Source organism: Monopterus albus, unplaced genomic scaffold (genome assembly GCF_001952655.1).
Source record: "Monopterus albus unplaced genomic scaffold, M_albus_1.0 scaffold150.1, whole genome shotgun sequence".
Classification (NCBI taxonomy): domain Eukaryota; kingdom Metazoa; phylum Chordata; class Actinopteri; order Synbranchiformes; family Synbranchidae; genus Monopterus; species Monopterus albus.
Window position 1 is genome coordinate 536,929 of NW_018128030.1, and position 15,198 is coordinate 552,126.

The 15,198-nt window shown below is 42.4% G+C and overlaps 1 protein-coding gene across 6 annotated transcripts in view; it reads right to left on the minus strand.

The window, feature by feature from the left end:
- nectin1b (nectin cell adhesion molecule 1b) overlaps positions 1-15,198 on the minus strand; it is a 210,704-nt gene that overhangs the window by 78,487 nt on the left and 117,019 nt on the right. For all 6 annotated transcript variants that reach the window (XM_020614715.1, XM_020614714.1, XM_020614716.1 and 3 more), the window contains one exon: positions 11,254-11,405. In XM_020614715.1, the coding sequence (XP_020470371.1) occupies positions 11,254-11,405 (152 nt within the window). The remainder of the gene's footprint in view (positions 1-11,253; positions 11,406-15,198) is intronic.

A 15,198-nucleotide genomic window follows, 5' to 3' on the forward strand; every position in this document is an offset into this window, starting at 1 on the left:
AGGGAACATCAATGGAAGCATTTGCATTGTTCTAATTGATATACTGTATATTTAAACTAAAAAAAAATCATGTCACACCTTACATGAAACACATTTTCACAGGTTTTAATTATAGTGTATATAAGCACAGGTTATCTATGGAGACAACGTGATTGTATCAGTATCTTAACAGACACCTATAACATTTAATATTTTGGAAACTTATTTAATCACCTTTATTTGGCCAAGTATGTCACACACAGGACTTTGTTTCTGGTACAGAACAGAGGCAGCCATCTGCGGCGCCAACTCACACCGATGGCTCTAAATATCGGGGGTTCAGTGTCTTGCCCAAGGTCCACGACATGTGGACTGTAGGCACCGAGATTCAAACCTCCGACCCTCTGGTCAGGAGACGACTGCTCTACACATTGATGATAATGAAGCCAAAATTATGCTAAAGAAGACTGAATGTTCCTTAGAGCTATTAAATTCTCTGTGCTGCTACTCAGCGAGTCAGAGTCAAATCAGAACATCACTGCAAAAATCTGGAAATCTGACTTTTGTCATCATGCAAAACAAGAAGACACATTTATTATCAGAAAACCACTTCCAAATTATAGCCCTGAACTGTTGAGTCAAAATCATTACACTGTATTAGAAAAGCCTTTTATTGGAAATAGTAAATCTTGGTACATATCCATGGTAAAAAAGGCTGGTGTTGGGTGAAGCAGAGAAACTACTGAAGCCTTCATCTGTGCTTTAATTACAATGGCACTGTCTCAGTCCAAAGGAGAGACCTCCCAAACACAGTCACTCTCCTCAGCTGCTCTTCCTCGGTACCCTTTCTCCCAGGGCCCACACTAAAGCTCTCCAATTTCTAAAGCGGTGCTGGGCACCGTCTCAAATATCAGCTCAGGTTTTAATCTGACCACCTAATGGGATTATTCAGACACAGGCCTTCATTACACACATGAATGAGAGAGCAGAGCCAGGTCACCCCTGCTCGAGAAAACATCCTCCCACCAAGTCCAAAGAGGGGTGAAAATCCAGAGGATTGAGTTGAGAGAAAAGGGAAAACGTTCTTTGTAATCCTCTCCTCTCTCCTTTTTTCATCACTCCTCGTATTCAGGCTTAATTAGACAACTTTTTGACGCGCATTTCTAAAGTTTCAAAGACTCAGTATTTACCACTTAGGTGAAAAACAACTCAAGAGTAATCGCAGTAAAAGATGATAGCGCAAGTGCTCTCTGTCAACCCCATTTCTGTAAAGGATCACCTTGACAGAATGTGAATGTTAACACTAATGACTGAAGAATGCATTATAGCCGACACAAGCGACAGACATGAAAGCAGTTGTGAACATTCAGGTACTTTTGTGGCTTTTTTGTTAGGCACAACCGCCTATGAGCCTTGAAGCTTGAAAGTTGCCTTACTGAAAAGAAGAGATGGAGTTATTATGATATTTTTATAGAGAGGGACTTGAAGGGAGGCTGAAGTGTTCAGGTGGCTCTACCCGTGCAATCGGGGCACTTTAAAGGCAGAGAAAGAAGCTCAGAAACACCAGGAAGAGCTCATAAGATCACTTCAGTGCTGTGGAGGAACACGCTGCTTTTATTCTGCAACAATGTTGGCTAAGAGGACCGCCTGTTCTCACTGCCTTATTCACCACACTTCTGCTGTGTGTGGTTATCCCTCTGCAAGGTCAGAACAGAACACCACCTCCCATTTAGCACGCTGGCCTTGTGCATTCATGAAGAATGCTAAATGTTTTTCCAGCTTTGTCTAGCACACATTCTCTATGTAAATGTGAAATGTGAGTGACAGTGGCATAAACTAACTATCAAAATGCTAATAATAAAACATTATATATCTGAAATGGCTAGGACAGCACTGAGGAGGGAGAAGGCGTTCCACCTTCCGCCTTCACTGTTGGCAACACCTCCTAACAGACAGCTAAAAAAGCAAAGCGGCACAACAGCTCTGATACTGTTCCAGGCAACAAAAGGCAGCGTCTATTAACACCACTGCGGAAATGTGCAGATAGCTGGGTAACCTTGACTTGAACGACCAAAATTCACCACTGAGATTAATAGGTGCCATGATTTGCTATGAAAGGCTATAATTCAATCCAGAGGCATGGTAGATTTGTACAGGCAATGAATAACATAAAATACTGCATCTATTCAAACGCCATGCCATTTTGTAACGCATTAATCACACTCACTCACATCGGACTTGACTGAGTGAATGATTTACTACATCCAAACATTTTAGTGACAAAATCTGTTTCCTTCACAACTTGATGGGTTTTCTCCCTCTGAGTCACTTGTGTAAGACAGAAGTTCAACGCTAGGAGAAGCAAATGGAAAACAAATGCAGTGAACTCCAAAAAAAAACAAAAAAAAAAAACAACTCAGCTTGTGGAAATGACACATCAGGCCTGTGCCAGATTTGCCGTTACCAAAATCAACATACAGGTTTTTGTACAGTTTAAGCTACAGCACAAAACAAGCAGCGGCAGCAAATGTTCAAAGATATTGAATGAAAGGTGGGTCTAAACAAAGAAGAGGCTTTAAAGTGAGAGAAGCTGTTTCACAACTCTGACCTGGAGGTACTGTTTCTGGGTGTGCTCCAGTCATGTCTGCACACGAAAAACGAAGAGATGGGTACAAACATTCCCAAGTCCTAGCGCAATCACTTCCAAGGTGTTATGACAGAGGCTGGGAAAATGATAGAGGATTTCCACGTGTGGTACAGGGAGTGGTGTTTCAGTATGACTAAATGAGGAACAAGCAGCACACAACAGAAGATGAAAAGAAAATAGAGGGTTCTGAGAAGTTGAGGAGTGGCAACAAGGAAAAAAGAAGATGGAGTGAGTGTCTTTGAAAGGTTGGGGAGAGAGACAACGGCAAATAAAGAATGGCATAATGAGTGAGTGAGGACAGGGACAATTGGAGAAGATACATTAATTCAGTGATTCCAGCGATTCTCATTACTCTCCTGTCTGAATTTGCCAATGATTGTGAAGTCATGGATGTAATGCTGCCACAGTGAATAAAGGCTTATCACTGACAGGAGTTTAACATGCTGCCCGGGGAGCCCATGACAAGGCAAAGCTCTTTTTTTTTTTTTTTTTTACCCTAACTCCTTTCCAAAATAGCATTTCTTTCCATTTGTCAACATTTTTTCTTTTGCTATCACTGATTTTACAGATCCACTAGTTTAACTCGTATACAGATAAATGTCACTCACTCCTTTAATACATCAGACTAGTAATTCAAATTGAATTCCCTGTAAAAAGCCAACGGATAAGAGGCATGGGATGTGCTGCAGGAGATAATGCTGTGAAATACTGCCATCAAAACACAGGTGATATCAGCTGTGGCATGTTGTGAACATGTAGCGACCTGCAGACTGGTCCTGTCAGAGAAACAGACTGATGCTTGTTTTCAACTCCCTACAGCTAGAAGCGGCACCAAGAAGTCATAATATACATAGCGTCAGGATTTCGGCTGACTTACAGTTGAAATAAACAAAGTCTGATCAACAATAAAGCGTGACTAAAATGGCAAATCAGAGAAGAGATCTCACATCAATATCGTAATGGGAAAATATTCGTCTTCCAAGAGATTCAGAAAGTGCATTTTGTGTCCTTGCAGATGTTATTCAGTCTTATCTTAATCAGCCTTTAATGAGCTATGAATATTTACACTGGCATGTAAACAGCAATGCTCTTTAAAATCATGTTTGCTCATAAGGTACCATGATTAATGCATCTCTACATACCCTGCTAGCCTGCATGTGGCTGTCGTGCTAAGTGGAAGCACTGTAAGGACGAGTTACTGGGTCAGCAGACATGCAGCAAACAAATCCGCATGCTAGTATGCGTTAAGCCGGGAGAGGTCGGGCCACCGTTGTTTACCACACCATCCTCCCCTCAGTTTCTCCTCTTTTGTTTCTCTCCCCTTGTTGTTATTCTGGAGCTGTGTGTGTGTAATGAGTGAATCATCACACAGCATCATCAGCTGGAACAGCGCTGGAGCCAGTGGTCAGACCCTGGGACAGCATCTGACCTACTTCATCAGGCTCTCAGGGAGGCGTGACAGATCCAACACTACATGGGTGGACAGAGAGGAGAAGGAGGAGGATGGAGGAGCAGAGCTGGGCTGAAGGGGCTCAGCCAATCCCCTTGCTCCATCTGTCTGCCACATCCCTCTGCTCTGCATATCCTCCGGAGAGCGGAAACAGCAAGCCATGCAGAAACCAATGTTAAGATAAATCACCACAATCTCAGCTGCTCTGCTCTCACATGCGCTCCCCAGGTGATGCTTCCATTTCACTCCTCTAGTTAGGCTCTCTCTTCCCTAAATATGAAAGAGCCCTTTAAACGCCGAGCATCCCCCTCCTCCATGCTCTGCAAAAAGAGCTGCAGCCACAATGTCTTCCCGCTCAGTGCTTTCCCTGGCACAGAACAACACAGCAGAGGCTTTCTGGGTTGGCCTATAGTGTGTGAGTGAGGCTGCAGCTCGTGCTAATGTCTCATTTGGATAATGAGGTGTGATCTTGGCAGGATGTGAGCAGAGAGCAGCCCCTCCTGTAGCGAGGACACGGGGCCTAGAAAGTTGCTGCACCAGCCTGGAGACCCAAATCCTTCTAGGTTTGTAGATGCCTGATCAGGAAGTTCAAGGGTAACAAAATGCTAGAAGGGTGAGCAGGAAGCCAAGACACTCAATACGCTCCGCAAACTGAGAGACAGCATGTGTATACTTGAAGTCAGGGTGTAATAATATACAAGATATACATGTGTGGCCTATGAATCTATGAATAATGCAGGCAGTGATGTGAGAAGACGACAGTTCAATGTTCTATAGAACACAGATTGAGACACTCCACCATGACAGGCGAAGACAAACAAATTTCACATTGCTGGGGGAGCCTTTGCAAAGCTGACATCATAATATCTCTTGTCTCTGTCAAAGAAGAAAGAGACAAATGGCTGCATGGAGCAGCTCTGCTGTTAGATGTCAGTAATATATGGTGCGATACTTGTTTTATTCAAGGATGTTCTTGCCGCAGCCTCACAAGTTTTATTACATGGAGAAATCAGTGAGCTATCACATTGAGAAACCTGACAGACCCTGCAGTGACGGAGAGCAACCTGCCTGTTTCTCAGCTGATAAAAATGAACAGCTACTGTTATTTACAGTTTGCAGGTGTTTGTGGAGATCACAGAGAAGGAATCTTTACATTCTTAAAGCTACAGTATGTAACATCTCTGCACATCTGTCGGTGCTGTTCAATGAGTCTGGGTCACAGGAGGCTTCGACAGCACCTCTTAAGACAAGCTCTGAAATGTCATCTCACAGGCACTGCCCTGACTCACCTTGCACAGCTGTCCCTTGCCTACATGATTACCTGGCTGGCTATTTATGACACTCCCTGGGTTCGCCTGGTTGCTAAACAATCTGCAGATTCATGGCGTAGCTCAGAGGTTCTACGTTCAAGAGACTAATTTGTGCTCACGTTTGGCCTGCCCTTCGAGATACTGGTACTTCTGATTCAAGTGACTAAGTACTTTGCTACCAGTGATTTCGCTGTCAATTTGTCCAAAGGCTGTGTTGGATGTTAGCCCTTCTGTTTTCTTCCCCCTCTGGTGGAGGCGCCTTTTGTTCACTGTATTAGTTCTCATAAGTTTGTGCTTTGCTTGATAATACACTGATTAAAAGATTACTCTAAGATCCTGCCTGATCACTGACTCCACCTGTCACCAGACTAGTGTCTGCTCTCACAGTCCTTGCCTACCCATTGTTGACACGGAGCACATTCCTACAACAAAAATATTTAAAAAGTTACATACTGTAGCTTTAAAGTGACGTGTTTCTTGTTGAAACAAGACAGTGGTGAGTCACTCACACAGTACTACAAGTGCATGAGTCAGTAACACAGAGCGGATGTTGAATTTGATTGGACGATTTGAATTTGAAAGGCATGACTGCTGAAACTTCCAGGATGTTCAAGCGTCTGTTTCATCAGATTGCTAAACATGGTCCTTAGCTGTTAATATCATTAGAAAAAGAGAGAAGGAACAAGAGTGATAAAAAAAACAACTTGTAAAATGTAAACAAAGGAGGCTAATACTCATAAAAGATAAATAAATACCTGCTATATATAAATACAGTCTTGTAACTATAATCTTACAACAGTAAATGTGTCTTATGGATCCAGTTCTAGCTGTAATAGGTTTTGGGACCATCAGAACACTTTATGTCAGCACAGGGCAGCAACATCTCCTTCTCAGTAATTTAAATTTATGCTGAGAAAGCTTCCTCTGCCACTGCCAATAACCTGCTGCTGCTTTCCTGCCAACCTGGTGGCAAGCATTTGGAATCATTATATAGACATACAGTAGATAATGTTCTCAGCAATGGCCTCATTTGCTTGCACTGGTAATGTGGAGCCAATAAAGTTAAAGTGAAATTGGAGAATAAGGAGTAAAAAAAAAAAGTCCATGCAGGTACTTTTTAAGAATGTCAGTTCCCCTTACTACTGCTGATTCTCACTGTCTTTGCATATCACTGTGCTGTAGCTTTTGGTGGATAGAGAAAGTGACAACCACTGAACAGCATGAGTTGACACAGGCTCTTACGTAAAGCCATGTAAACAGCATCCTGCCCTCGTTTCAACCTCTGCCTTTGCACCGCTCCAGGTTTCTATTTGCCTGGGAGCCCATTTGTAGAATCCACTCCCTCTTCAACTACGTTCCAAAAATCATTGCCACTGGAACATCTTCGTCAGTCATGTGGATGCCTTTATTTATTTATATTACCACTGGGCTGTGTATGTATTATTCATCTCATTTTCACCATGTGGCTAAGATTTTTTTTCTCTCGTCCTATTCTGACACTTGTTCAGGCGAGCGTGAACAGATGTCGGTTGCCTGTGCTTACAGAAGGGTCCATCCTCATGCTTGCTTGCTAAATTGAAGAGAACGCTCTCACTCCATCCAGTTCAAGCCAAGTGGTGAAGCCCTGTAGCAAAGCTGACTGCACCTCTGCTCTCCAAAACAGCTCAGTGCCACAGCTCCAACAAAGGAGGATGAAAGTGGAATCACAGAAAGGTTCGCATCCTGGCTGACCCCAAGGGGTCCTGATATCATCTTTCAAAGCTGATCCTGCTAATGTGGCAGGAATTATGCATTGTCTTTGAGTGTGCCCAGTGCCCCTCTCACAAAGATTAGCACTGTTGTGTGGGAGAGTCAAGGTTACAAAATATCTAATCAAGTTTAAAAGATTATTCAAGTGGGTAAACACATTAATTTGGGAGTAAATGTGCTGCTTCACTGAAGGAAATTTTCCCACATGTCACATAACTGTGTGCTGCCAAGAATAAAACCACACATCTTCTTTCTCAGGGGTGATAATGACATAATTGTAAGGCTATACTGACAAAATGGCCATTCATCATATCTTATTATGCTCTGGGAAGGAATTTAAGATGACAGCATCGATTTGTTTTGAGCATAAACGCAAAGTGTGATGGTGGAAAAGCTGATTATCTTAATGAAAGACTGATTCTATTCTCTTAAGTTAGGGAGTATCTGAGGTTTAACCACATTATTCAACCCCTTCCTGTAGCCGCAATATTTTACAGAAGTCACTGTTTGACTGGCGTTACTATTAAATATTTAAAAGCTGCCAAAATTAATCAAAAAATAACTTTCATTGTGAGGTGGAATAATTGTCTCTATTTTTTAACATGGCATCTGATGCCCATTAGCAATTAGCTGATTAATCAGATCTGATTAGCTGTCAACTTTCCCTCTGGAGATTTCTGAACTGAATGTGAATGAGAGAGGTATTTGCTAAGAAAAGGCCCGTTACACAAAGCTCATCTCCCCTGCTATAGTTCCTCTCTCCTCCCTCTCCCTCTATCACCACTGTTTCTAAGAGAAAGGATTGATTAAAACAGGAGAGTGGTTCATTAGATTCTGACAAGCGACACCATATCTGCAGAACACATGTCCTTGGAGAAAGCTGTCTTAGCCCATGTGACTTACCGTAGTCGATGCCATCTCCACAGCAAACACTATCCCCAAACTAATTGAAACAAGGTGCTCCGTGGCCCCGCTATCTACCCAGGTGACAGCTATGCGGCACCCACAAATCCATCCATGAAAACTGAAGAGCTTGATTAAAATGCACCTTCCTTAAGTGCTCCATCAGTGTAGTTTCCCAGAGGGAGAAAATAGCTTTTCTGTGATGCAAACAAGTTGTCACAGACATTTTATCTTCCTTACACTGGAAGCAGGGTTGTCTCCCTGGCAGGTGTATATTGGTGTGTCAATATAAAAATCGACTTCAAAATGAAAACAAAAGGCACTACTGCCAAATCCATGCGTAATGCAGCAGTGCATTTCTATAAATGTAGGTCCTGATGATGACAAAACTATGTACAATGGTGGTATGAAGTGCTTGATAGATTAAGTGTAATATTTGTGCCATTTAGTTTACTGCAGGCTAAAAAAAAAAGCCACGATAGCATATTTATTAACTGGGGAAAAAAAGAAAACTCCTGAGTGCCTCTAAATCTAAACACCATTAACAGTAAAAAGAAATAATTATTTGATGCTCAGCGCCGCTCTGGAATTTGCCAGCTCTGTGAGCTGTTGAACAAACGTACTGCAGCTATCACTTTGGTCACCTTCCTCCTCTGCAGAGAACACAGTTAGCGTTTCTGAGGCCCAGCGCTGCAGCCTTGAATAGCAGCCAGTAGTGGCTTCTCTGCCCTGCCATGTCTCAGCCAGGGCTGGCTGAGACTGTTGGGAGGCACAAGGATGCTCTCTGAAGTTCATAAAGCATCAGCATTTTTTCCACCAGGTCATTATGTGCAACCAATACCAAGGCTGTGTACAGCACTTCAAAAAATGAGTAGGAAATACCATGCCACCCTTGAACATTCATTTATTCATGTCAACATACCACAAACTGCCCTACCCTCAGAGATGCCTTCTACACATAAAGATTGCTTTTACATATATAAGTGAAGCTTAATGGCATTTCCCGGTAGTGTGAGAGATGATGCTTACAAGTCCACATTAAGATGGGAACAGTCTAGCATTTCACAACATCAGCAAGAACACAGAAGAACAAGCACTGTACGATCCCTCTGTAACACATCCACGTTGCACCATGAGACACAAGGGCAAGACATGCTGCTGCACTCCTCTCTGCATCCTAGAGCACCAAACCATCTGACAGATAGCTGGTTGTGAGCTGTTCTGCAATTTCTCTGAGCGCCATGTTGGAGCTGCACCTCAGAGGGGAGAATGGCTCTTCTCCCTTTAACTTCTCACTGTTACTATGGGAACTGGCAGCATGCTTTTAAGTCTTGTATGGGACCTTTTGGGAATGTTCCAAAACAGAAATTCAAGACTTTTGCCATCTAACAGTACAGACACCACTTCTAGCATCTAGTTGGCTCATTACTACGTAGGATAAACAGAGCACCTAGCACTTTGTGATTTAGTGATTTTATATTCAGGTTGTGTTTTTGCACGACTTAGTAGAACACCAAACATGATCTTTCAGCTAAAGCAAAAGTGACAATCATGTTGTGAAGTAGAAAATGTGAAAAGCACTTTGCTTTAATGCATAATTATATGTTTCCTAATGAGACGTAATAGCTAAGTCTATTAATTACTGCAAACACAGCGATGGGAAGTAAAAACTACCTCCAGCTGAGAACCAAGAGCACAAAATTGATAATTTCATTTCCTTTAACCTGCTGCTGAACACCCTGCAAACTTCCACATGGCTCCAACTGTTAAAAAAACAAAAACAACAGCAAAAAAAAAAATGCTTGGATTCAAATTTTGTATGCAGACAAATTGAAATTGAATGTGCTCAAATTATGTACCCACGCATTGTTCACCTTGCTCACTCAGTAAAATTATATGGACAAATGATGAGAATAAACAGAAGGACTACTGGAACAATAGCAATGTGGTTTGTTAATTTAAGCAATCAATGAAACAGGAGAAATAGAAAATGACTTTGGAGCCTTTGTTTTGCCTTTCCAAAGGGATACAGTACTACAGCGCCAAACAGTACAATTTCTTTGGAACACAATTACTCAACACAAGCTGGTGCAGGGTGATTTCCTGACAGTAGATTACTTCCTCACTTTCCTGCCTGACAAGTATTAGCTGTTCTATTAGCTGTTCATGCTCCTTTGAGATTTCTATTATCACACTACTAACCCGTCTACTTTGATGGGCTACTTCTCGCAGTGCAGGCAATGACATCACATCCTGCAAAGCTGCTTTGTCTTGGCTTTACCCTTACCAGTAGAGAATAACACACATGGAAGAGAGGAAACAGAAAAAAAAGGTATGCAGTGATACTGTAAGGCACAGCTGTTCACTTCACACCAGGCACAGCATTCCCAGAGACACAGCATGAGTCAACATGCAAAGCAATGCAAGTTAGAACACCCCCGCTTCCCAGAAACCCAACAGCACAGACAGTAAAGGGGAAAAGTCTTTCCAGTCCGACCAGAGCAAAACTGTGGCAGTCTCCCCATGCCACACACACACATACACACACCCCACACACATACAGCTGGTACCCATTTGTAATATGTATAGCAAAGTCAGATCTGGCATATATTGTATCAAGGGCTTTGAGTGCTTAATATTATTACCAATGGATAAGAACCCAAAAGAACCACAGTGCGTGCGTGCCAACTATGTGGACGGCAGGGGGACTGAAACAGTCTTGATCAGCACTTTGTTTTCCCAGAAAGAAGAAGAGACGAAAGAACCAATGCAGAGCTCAACTACAAAACAGGCCGTTTGGAGAAATGTGAGCGTGATGGGAGCAAACTTTGATCAACACAGTACCCTCACCCATTTACCTTGAAGGTACTTCAGGCACTGTTAATAGGCCTGCTTTGTATCGCTCCCACGTGCACCTGAATGCCTAACAGAGCAGGGTGGACACAAACACAGAGGCTTTTTTTTCCTGACCTGCCACACAGTGCAGCAGGGAGCCGCACAGCCAGGGAAGGTGGGATGTACATCAAAAACACTTGATCCGCTACAATCACTTCATCTGTGCGTGTGCATGGAGCTTGTGTCTGTTTTGTCAGACAGAGGTCAGATGGTCCTGCACAAAAATCTTAGTGGGGTACTGTATTGATGCAAGCCATGCTGGAGTTATTGGAGTCGGAGACAGAGAATGGAAACATCATTGACCATATTTATCAACCTACCTGTGATGTTGACCTCCACGCTGCCGGTGCGCGTCCCGATGCCGTTAGTCGCATCACAGACGTATGTCCCGGCCAGGTCATAGGTCACTGACCCCTTGAAGAACAGAGTGTTGTTCTTAATCTCCACATTACTGGGCAGGGAGCCATTCAAGCTGTGGTGAGAGAGAGAGGCAATAATACAGACACCATGAAAAGGCAGAATTACACCCAAACCACAGTTTAAAAAAAAAAAACCTTCTCCCAGGAGCAGCAGAGAAAATCAAAGTGTATAAAAAATACATTCTCTAGTGCCAAACAAACCTGGATGTGTGTGTGTGTGTGTGTGTGTGCGAGTGAGAGAGAGAGATAAATACCAGGAATATCTGACAGCGCTATTTCAGCCATCATCCATCAAGTTTAAACAAAATTATGAGGACAGGGAATCCCAGTAGGTCCAAACAGGTAAGACATAGCTGAAGCCTGAGGGCAAAGGCTTTTTGACATGTGGAATACAAAACATATAGTGGTAGGTGAGTGATGGGGAGGGAGGGGGGGGCTCTTCCTTCCTCAACTAGAGCATGGCTCACATAGCTGAGCTCAAAACTCATGGGAACTGTCAAGAGAAGCAGCTGATGAAGCGATAAATGCAGAATGTACCAAATGCTGGGCTGTCAATGAGAAGTGGAGCCCGATTCTCCTGCCTGAGGTGTTTGTCTTCATGGTTCGCTATCTCTACCGCCTTCAGACTCACTCATGTCCTTTGATCAGGTCAGCACACTTTGAGGTCATGGACCATGAGCACACCAACCCTCCATTCTATTATCTGGACCCCTTTTATGGAGCCTGGAGGCTGAAAAAGGGATCACATTTCATAACAATTAGCCATTTCCTGCTGCCTTCCCCTCGATCAGCTTCATCGGTTACTCTGAATAGACCCAGCAACAACAGGACTTCTGTGACTGTGATAATATTAACTAGCTCTCTGGCCTGACTGTCGGGAACTGCTGGGTGCCGATGACTGTTTTGGTTTCTTTGCACAGTAAAGATCCTGAAAAGACGTGGCTCCTGGCCTTGCTCTCTGTCACAGAGACACTTTAAGATCGGTTGGTGTGCGAGAACATTATTGCTCCATTTATTACAGCAAGAGAAAAAGAAAATAACATTATACAGAGATGACAAAATTAGGTCTCAGGCTAGCAATGGCCACCCATTAAGTCCTGTACACACTTTCAGTGATCGAGGAAGGCACAGTGACAATTATTTGTTATTAATCTATCAATAATGTCAATTGCAAACAGCAGATCCACATAAAGAGTGGATTTTCAGAACGGGTCAGAACAGAGTATTATCATTGTATAACAAGGTATCTAAGGTTTAGAACAAAAGTAATAAAAAGAGTGATGGTCAAGTTGGTTTTCATCTGCCGTCTTGGGTTCACAGTGGAACTGCAAACAACGCTCGGTACAGTATGTTGCAGTTCAATAATCACTTACCTTGTGAGCCTCTATCAAATGCTGAGTTCTGCAAAGCCAAATTGATCTGCTCCAGAAATGAGAAACTGGCAAAGTGCGAGTAACCACAGATTCTGCCAGGCACCAGAGATGTCTGCATTTGTATGAGACATCGGAATGTGTCTGTGGAGCCTGATGGGCAGCAAAATGGAGAGCCAACAGCTTGAGATCGATGCAGATTCTTTGATGACTGGTTGGCCTGCACATGTGTGTGCATGTATGTGATGTGTGTGTACAGATGTGGATTTCCTTATCAAACACATTATTGTGTTGAGGTATCTTTAAACTTGAATGCTGACAAACATAAAGCAACGACATGCTTCAAGGCCAAAATGGACAACTTTAAATGTTATTTATATTCATATCTAAAAATAAGACTATTCACATTGGCAAGAAAAGAAATTAAGCCAGCTCTCTGGATGTCAAAGAAACAAAGCAGCAGCAATTATCCAAGTGTTTTGTTGGCCTGAAAATGTTCTAACATCCATATTTGATTTTTTTTATTGTGAGATTTCATTCTGATGGAGAAGCCACAGACAAAACGGAGAATATTTACATACTGCTTAAGTAAAAAGGGACGTCAGCCTTTATAGCCTCTGCAGTACGACCGTACTACATCTTTACATAATGATGCTATGGAATAAACTTGATTTATAGGGGCATTAGACAATCTGTGAGTTTTATCCACAGCTACTGGTGACTGAGGAATTGAACCAACAATTCTCTTACAGTGGCCTTTAATCAACAAGAATAATAGAATCACATTTCCACAACAGAGATAAGTCAGCTAGTTAATTAGAGCAGAGGTTGGGGTAATCACACTGCAAAATGCAGTAACAATAATAATACTGCTGTTTTTATATGTAGCAGCATCCAATATCTTCGAGCAAGTCAAACTGCCGCATGGAGGGAGGGCGGGTGCGAGTGCTGGAAAATGGCTTTTCAGGAAAAGAAAAAAAGAAATCTCACCAAGTAATTGAGTTCTTTGTGATAATAAACAGCTCTTCATCCGCCCCTTCCCTAACATACTGTTCTTACACCCATTCAAAGCTACAGTTTGCCCTTAAAACAAAACAAATGAGCACAGCGGGTCAAAAATGCCCTACAAACAAACATTTCAAAATCAAACTAGAAAGTTCAAATAGGGTGTGCCCTTTTTTTTAGTCGAATGCTGCTGCCTGCTATTTCAGTGCAGCTCCCCATTAACCCATTTTGAGAAATAGCTTTGGCATTGTGCTGTAAGAAAGAAAAAAAAAATCTAGGATGCTTGGTTGCTTCCTTCAAGGATTCTATATATGCCAAGGCTTTCTGCACACTTTACACCATATAGAGAAACATAGAGTGTGAACAACTGCTTGCAGATGATACAAATAAAGATTATTTACAATTATAGCTGCACAGTAAATCAAGAAAAAAAAACCCAATAGAATTTATGAAGTCATTAAATAAGATAAATACTACATACAGTTGATCGTCTCTGGAAGTAATGGATCTGTATCAACAACATTAATATTAATCAGCTCTGGCTACACCTCCCCTCTGTGTGTGTGTGTGTTTTTGTGGTTAAGTGTGACAGGCCTGCCGGCCTGGTCCGGATCTTTCTGTCACAGCTTTGTGCTGACCTCCACAGTGGAGCCCAGGGGAACCTTCACAACAGATTTGGCATCTCATTTTCAGTGCAGCTATGGCCGTCCCCTCCTATCTGTCAGCACAGTCTCCTCGTCTTTCTAGATCACATCTCTTCACCCTCCTCCTCTCCTCTTCCTATCTCCCTAAATCTCTCTTTGCCTCTGACAAAAAATAAATAAAGAAATAAAACTAACAGGCCAAATCTTCTCTATCTTGGCTTCTTCTTCTGTTGCTGTGAGTTTCTGCCCTGAAAGCTAAATCTATGTATAAGGGAAAAAAAACTCCTCATGCCTCATTAAAATCTAACAGTGGCACATCGAGTAGATACAATGAGGGCACAACGGTCTATTAATCCACATCCACTCAAGTCCAGTGACAAATTTCTCAACCTCGTCTTTACTGCCCAATTACAGGACAAATTGCAACATTTATCTCTCAATAATACTTTCATTTGAATCCGTGATACGCTCAGAACAGTTGCTTTATATTCAAAGAGCTGCACCAACATTTTGCATTAAAATGCATTAAAGGGTTCGATCAGTGCAAATTACAACAGATAATTCTGCATTCTAGTTGCATTCCTCTCGTGTCTCACAGCTTATATTTAAACTACATCATTTCTGGATGACAGACTTTCATGCCATTACTCAGAGTAGATCAAACCTGCGATTATGTGCCAATTCCACCAAGGCCTTGAAAACATGTTTGTATCTCTTCTTCTATGTGTGTTTGCAGTGATGGTCTCTTGAGGTAAAAACACTGATGTCGGTATGTCGGCCTAATCCACAGCTCCTACTTCAGCTCCAGCTGCAGCCCTCTGCTCTGT